This window comes from Nanorana parkeri, unplaced genomic scaffold, assembly GCF_000935625.1.
Source record: "Nanorana parkeri isolate BGI_ZX_2015 unplaced genomic scaffold, ASM93562v1 scaffold3521, whole genome shotgun sequence".
In the NCBI taxonomy this organism is placed as follows: domain Eukaryota; kingdom Metazoa; phylum Chordata; class Amphibia; order Anura; family Dicroglossidae; genus Nanorana; species Nanorana parkeri.
The window spans coordinates 41,955-49,270 of NW_017309789.1; the positions used below are offsets into that span (position 1 = coordinate 41,955).

Sequence of the window (7,316 nt, forward strand, 5' to 3'; positions counted from 1 at the left end):
AATGTCAGGGCACAGTGGAATGTGGGGGAGGGGTGCCATGTTATGTTGGGGGTTCCGGGTAATGCCAGGCACAGTGGAATGTGGGGGAGGGGGTGCCATGTTATGTCAGGGCACAGTGGAATGGTGCCATGTTATGTTGGGGGTTCCGGGTAATGCCAGGCACAGTGGAATGTGGGGGAGGGGGTGCCATGTTATGTCAGGGCACAGTGGAATGGTGCCATGTTATGTTGGGGGTTCCGGGTAATGCCAGGCACAGTGGAATGTGGGGGAGGGGGTGCCATGTTATGTCAGGGCACAGTGGAATGGTGCCATGTTATGTTGGGGGTTCCAGGTAATACCGGGGCGCAGTGGAATGTGGGGGGAGGGGGTCCCGGGTAATGCCGGGGTCCCGGATTGCGGCTCTCTCACCTGCACACCCCCCGCACACACGGCTCCAGGCGGACTCGGTAGGCGGCTTCTATATGTAGCCGGGTCACTTCCTCCGGCCGCACGGTGGCTGTCCAATTCCAAGCCGTCTTCTCCAGCTGTAGCCGGGGAGCCATGGCGGGATGACAGGCCGAAGACGGTTTCTCACACGCACCAACCAGCCAGCGTCATGACGTACGGACGGCGCAGCCAATCAGTGGATTGCGCGGGATGCGTAAACTCCGCCCACCCAGAAGTGAAACGTCTGAGCGAGCGCGCCGACGGAAAGGGGAGGTGCCAACACTGAGGGGATTAGGGGCGGGATTATAGTGACTATATATACTGACTGACTGAGCAGATACACATTACACCGACATTATATCCTAAGTGAAATGAATCTGTGGTGATACGGCGGTGTTATGTGGCCTCAGTCACACAGGACTCCCAGGCTGAGGGGATCCAGGTGGCCTCCCTCTGTACCAGGACAGAGCCAGCCTTTCAGTCCTCTCCGGGTTTTCTGGATCATAGTTGGGATTCTGGAGCCGGGAGATTTCTTGGAGCTCTGTGTGGGATGAAATCTCCATTCCCGGGTCCGGCCTTTACCAGTGACCAGCACCCAATGATGGTGCCCCTGTGTACGGCCCTCATGAAGAGGGTGCTGGCTAGTGTTCAGGGCCCCACCTGGGAGTCAGAGTGAAAGCTGCAAGAGAACGATGTTAAAGGACAGGGTCACTGTGAGTGTGCGGGACCACCTGACAATAGATGATGTTATGCTGAAGATGAGATATTGTTGCTGGGGCTGCCTATGTGGAGAATAAGACTGATCCCTGCATGCTGACCATTGAGCTATGGTGCGTGGCGGTCTGAGGCGGGCAGGATGTGTGTGGAGGGTGCAGGACGTGTGTGGCGGTCTGAGGCGGGCAGGACGTGTGGGGTGGTTGGAGGCGGGCAGGACATGTGTGGTGGTTGGAGGCGGGCAGGACATGTGTGGTGGTTGGAGGCGGGCAGGACATGTGTGGTGGTTGGAGGCGGGCAGGACATGTGTGGTGGTTGGAGGCGGGCAGGACATGTGTGGTGGTTGGAGGCGGGCAGGACATGTGTGGTGGTTGGAGGCGGGCAGGACATGTGTGGTGGTTGGAGGCGGGCAGGACATGTGTGGTGGTTGGAGGCGGGCAGGACATGTGTGGTGGTTGGAGGCGGGCAGGACATGTGTGGTGGTTGGAGGCGGGCAGGACATGTGTGGTGGTTGGAGGCGGGCAGGACATGTGTGGTGGTTGGAGGCGGGCAGGACATGTGTGGTGGTTGGAGGCGGGCAGGACATGTGTGGTGGTTGGAGGCGGGCAGGACATGTGTGGTGGTTGGAGGCGGGCAGGACATGTGTGGTGGTTGGAGGCGGGCAGGACATGTGTGGTGGTTGGAGGCGGGCAGGACATGTGTGGTGGTTGGAGGCGGGCAGGACATGTGTGGTGGTTGGAGGCGGGCAGGACATGTGTGGTGGTTGGAGGCGGGCAGGACATGTGTGGTGGTTGGAGGCGGGCAGGACATGTGTGGTGGTTGGAGGCGGGCAGGACATGTGTGGTGGTTGGAGGCGGGCAGGACATGTGTGGTGGTTGGAGGCGGGCAGGACATGTGTGGTGGTTGGAGGCGGGCAGGACATGTGTGGTGGTTGGAGGCGGGCAGGACATGTGTGGTGGTTGGAGGCGGGCAGGACATGTGTGGTGGTTGGAGGCGGGCAGGACATGTGTGGTGGTTGGAGGCGGGCAGGACATGTGTGGTGGTTGGAGGCGGGCAGGACATGTGTGGTGGTTGGAGGCGGGCAGGACATGTGTGGTGGTTGGAGGCGGGCAGGACGTGTGTGGCGGTCTGAGGCGGGCAGGATATTGTTGGTAGCAATGCCAGTCCAGTTGGGTGTGCCATGGAGGTCACTCAGAGGAGTGGGGTAGAGCAAGGACACCTGGAGAGAGGATCCAGGAGAGCCAGCAAGTGTTCAGCAGGAGAATGCTGTCTCCCATAGCAACCGGCAAGGTTGTGTTGCCGGGAGAGAGAGGCTGGGGAGATTCTAGAGAGAGAGTGCCATTTCCCAAAGCAACCCAAGAACAAGTGTCCAGTGGGAGCATGTCATCTCCCATAGTAACCGGGAAGAGAGGAGATGCGGCTCAGCGTCCTGTGCGTCAGTCACTTGATGAAACGTCACGCAGTGCCGTGCGCAGCATGTGGCCGAAGGGGTCATGGGATGGTGGCCTGCCCTGAGCTGTGGGGCACCTCGGGAGGTACTGGTGGGGCATGAGATTGAACCCACCACCCTTGTGTTCTGATGTTAATGTGTCTGCAGTCACCCCTGGCAACACACAGAAAAGTTCTGCCGAGCCTGCAGGGGGCGCTAGAGAGAAGGGGACAATGCTGACACCATCCCCGGTGCTGTGAAGCCTGCCGGGGTCGGTGAGACTTGTGAATGAGTTGTCCGCTGGAGCTGATAGGATTGTGGTCGGAGAGACGGTCTGCAGCCTTGTGTGTGAGCCGGGAGTGACGCCACCTGAGCAAACCACGGAGACTTACACAGTGCATGGAGCAGCGGGGAGGCAAGCCATAAGAATGCTGCAGTAACAAGCTGCTTTCGTGGAACGCATGTGTTGTTGTAAAGCGTCTTGCGGATTGGACCGATGCCAATCATGATGGGCCGTACAATGACGATGCAAATGCAGCAACCCGGATGGGGGGGGGGCAAAGACGTATCCCCAGAAACCTCAGCGGGGCTCACGAGATTGGAGCCGGAGGTTTCCCAGGATAGCTGTGGTGCCGGCCTTTGGGGGTCACGTTGTTGTGGGACCATCGAGTGGCCGCGTTCAGGTGGAATGAACTCCTGGTGATTTTCTGGCTACAAACATGGATAGAACATGACAACCAATGGGAGGGGAGTATGCGGCCATGGATAGAACATGACAACCAATGGGAGGGGAGTATGCTGCCATGGATAGGCACCAGGAAAGGAAAATGACAGGAAATCGCCCGTGGTGCGCGCTCAAAAACGAATCCCCTGTGAACAAAAAAAGTGAACCGTGAAGTCACAGCACACAAAAACGTGCGCAAGGGTGCTTGGTCCGTCAATAAAGAAGGGACCTCGATTCCCGACTGCCCCCGGGGGGGGGCGCAAGGCTCCTGACAGGGGTCGAGACTGTTGGTCCACCAACCCGAAGGCCAATGGACCCCGATCCTTTGGGCACCACAGGTCCCACATAGTACTAGAATCCGTTCAGTAAGAAGGCCATGTACCGGGCCGTTCCCCTCTCACAGGAAGCTGCCCTACGCGCTCTTTCACTCCAGCGAGTACTAAGTAACCATCCCCCGCTAGGACTGTTCTTTTCCCCACCGAAAACTGATAAGAACAGGTACTACACCTGATCGTAGCCAAAAGGCCGAGAAGCGATTACAGGTAAGCGTGATACAATTTTCCGCTTGCCTGGAGCCTACATGGCAGCATACTAGCGATCAATAACGAGCTGACGGTGGGATAGATGGGACAATTTATTGAGATTTGGCAGCAGAAGCTTGAACTGCCTCTTTCTTCTGAAGTCTACGTAGATGAGGCTCCCGGATCCACTCCATAGTGTCGGAGGAAGGGGCGTTGAGAAGACCAGCTTGCTGCCTTACAGATTATGTCTATAGGAACACTGCACAAGGACCCGATGGAATGATCCCTCACCGCAGTGGGAGGATCACGCCCTGTACGCTCTCTAGATTGTCTTTACAATTCATGAGGATAACATTTTGACCTCCTTGACCCTTAAACCTCCCCCCTGGAACAACGAAGAGGTGATTGAAGGAGCTGGTCTGTTCAAGATAGGTCAGGAGTGTTCTGGACACATCCCCTTCCTGTGTGTCTGCTGAGAAAACAAGTAGAACCCATTCCTGGGCTGGGTGAAAGGGTGGTACGACCTTTGGCAAGAGATGAGTCTGCGGTCACAATTCCACCCTGTCTGGGGGGAAAAGAAAGGTTCCTTAGACCCAAGGGCTTGGATCTCTGATACTCTTCCCTGATGTAATGGCCACCAAGAAAATGGCCTTGCAAGTAATGTCCCAAAGAGAACACTGTTCCGTGGGAGCCAATGGTTCTTTTGACTCCATGTTAAGCACCAGCGACAGATCCCACTGAGGGAAGAGTCATCTTCTAGGTGGTCGGAGTCATAACGCTGCTCTTCTAGGCGGTCGGAGCCATAACACTGCTCTTCTAGGCGGTCGGAGTCATAACGCTGCTCTTCTAGGTGGTCAGAGTCATAAAGCTGCTCTTCTAGGTGGTCGGAGTCATAACGCTGCTCTTCTAGGCGGTCGGAGCAATAGCGCTGCTCTTCTAGGCGTTCGGAGTCATAACACTGCTCTTCTATGTGGGCGGAGTCATAACACTGCTCTTCTAGGCGTTCGGAGTCATAACACTGCTCTTCTAGACGGTCGGAGTCATAACACTGCTCTTCTAGGTGGTCAGAGTCATAACGCTGCTCTTCTAGGTGGTCGGAGTCATAACGCTGCTCTTCTAGGCGGTCGGAGTCATAACACTGCTCTTCTAGGTGGTCGGAGTCATAACACTGCTCTTCTAGGCGGTCGGAGTCATAACGCTGCTCTTCTAGGTGGTCGGAGTCATAACGCTGCTCTTCTAGGTGGTCGGAGTCATAACGCTGCTCTTCTAGGTGGTCGGAGTCATAACGCTGCTCTTCTAGGTGGTCGCAGTCATAGCACTGCTCTTCTAGGCGGTCGGAGTCATAACGCTGCTCTTCTAGGCGGTCGCAGTCATAGCACTGCTCTTCTAGGCGTTCGGAGTCATAACACTGATCTTCTAGTCATAACGCTGATCTTCTAGGCGGTCGGAGTCATAGTGCTGCTCTGAGGAACTGAGCATGAAGTGCCAACTTGCTTGGATATGGATGCAGAGTCTTCCCCCTGAGACGAGAGATGTGGAAACGCCGGAAGAGGCAACGGATGGCAAATGCTCAGCTGCATGGCCAGCGGAAACCAAGGTCTGCGTGGCCAGTAGGGGAGAATTGCTAGCACGGTTACCTTCTCCCTGTAGGAACCTCAAAATTAGCTCCATTGGGGGAAAGCGTAGGTTATCTTGATGTTCCAGGGATAGGTCAAGGCACCTGTTCCCAGAGATGTGGGATGAGGCCACCTGGAGATGAATAGAGGCAGTTTCTGGTTACCTGGGCCCACAAAAAGATCTACTTGAAGGAGGCCTCACCTAAAAAGATCTACTTGAAGGAGGCCTCACCTAAAAAGATCTACTTGAAGGAGGCCTCACCTAAAAAGATCTACTTGAAGGAGGCCTCACCTAAAAAGATCTACTTGAAGGAGGCCTCACATACTATTTGGTTGAAGACTCCGGGGTGAAGCGACCATTCGTTGTGGTCCTGAAAAAACTCTCGACAGACGATCTGCCTCCTGATTCTGGAGAGCCGGGAGATTCCCTCAATTCCAACAGATTCTGCTCAGCCCAGGCCGTGATCAATGCTACCTCCTTCAGGAGGGAGAGACTGTGGGGCCTCTGGACATGCTACTGCTGATCTGTTGTCCTTTCTGAGGACCACCGGCTTCCTCCAAAGACTGTCTGACACAACTGTCAAGGCTTTGAAGGCCGCCCTCGACTCCAAAATATTGGACACCATCCCTTCCATGGGGAAACTCCTCCCCTGGATTCTGTCATCGCCACAAGGAGCTTCCCGAGCCTTGGCACCGGCATCTGTTGTGATCACCACCCATGGTGGAGGACCCGGGGACATGACTGAGACAAGGACCTCCACCACCTTCTGAGGAGGAAGAGACATGGAAACCGGTTTGAGTGCTGAACTGTGCTCATAAATATGTCCCGTGTTCGGTGGGTGACATATGACTTTTTATATAGTGAGGTGGTTCCGTGTCTGCAGGCAAACAGCTGCTCAGAATAAATCCCACCGCCTCCTGGATTGGACTGACTGGCTCCTGAATTCCCTAGCCGCTTTTTCCTCCCCCGGATTTACACAGCAACTCTCGGCTGTCATTCTGAAAGATGGAAATTGTTGACGAGGAAGCTGAGGGGAGAATGGTCAGGTCAGCACCTTGGCTGTGTAAATCTCAGGACTGGATGGACAGACATGCAAAACCTCCAGCATCACCTAAAAAGATCTACTTGAAGGAGGCCTCACCTAAAAAGATCTACTTGAAGGAGGCCTCACCTAAAAAGATCTACTTGAAGGAGGCCTCACATACTATTTGGTTGAAGACTCCGGGGTGAAGCGACCATTCGTTGTGGTCCTGAAAAAACTCTCGACAGACGATCTGCCTCCTGATTCTGGAGAGCCGGGAGATTCCCTCAATTCCAACAGATTCTGCTCAGCCCAGGCCGTGATCAATGCTACCTCCTTCAGGAGGGAGAGACTGTGGGGCCTCTGGACATGCTACTGCTGATCTGTTGTCCTTTCTGAGGACCACCGGCTTCCTCCAAAGACTGTCTGACACAACTGTCAAGGCTTTGAAGGCCGCCCTCGACTCCAAAATATTGGACACCATCCCTTCCATGGGGAAACTCCTCCCCTGGATTCTGTCATCGCCACAAGGAGCTTCCCGAGCCTTGGCACCGGCATCTGTTGTGATCACCACCCATGGTGGAGGACCCGGGGACATGACTGAGACAAGGACCTCCACCACCTTCTGAGGAGGAAGAGACATGGAAACCGGTTTGAGTGCTGAACTGTGCTCATAAATATGTCCCGTGTTCGGTGGGTGACATATGACTTTTTATATAGTGAGGTGGTTCCGTGTCTGCAGGCAAACAGCTGCTCAGAATAAATCCCACCGCCTCCTGGATTGGACTGACTGGCTCCTGAATTCCCTAGCCGCTTTTTCCTCCCCCGGATTTACACAGCAACTCTCGGCTGTCATTCTGAAAG

At 55.3% G+C, this 7,316-nt stretch overlaps 1 protein-coding gene across 1 annotated transcript in view; it reads right to left on the reverse strand.

Moving 5' to 3' along the window:
* USP48 (ubiquitin specific peptidase 48) overlaps nucleotides 1-559 on the reverse strand; it is a 27,992-nt gene extending 27,433 nt beyond the window's left edge. The window contains exon 1 of the mRNA XM_018575077.1: nucleotides 409-559. Within this exon, the coding sequence (XP_018430579.1) occupies nucleotides 409-542 (134 nt within the window). The 5' untranslated portion in view covers nucleotides 543-559. The remainder of the gene's footprint in view (nucleotides 1-408) is intronic.
* Nucleotides 560-7,316: the final 6,757 nt, after the last annotated feature.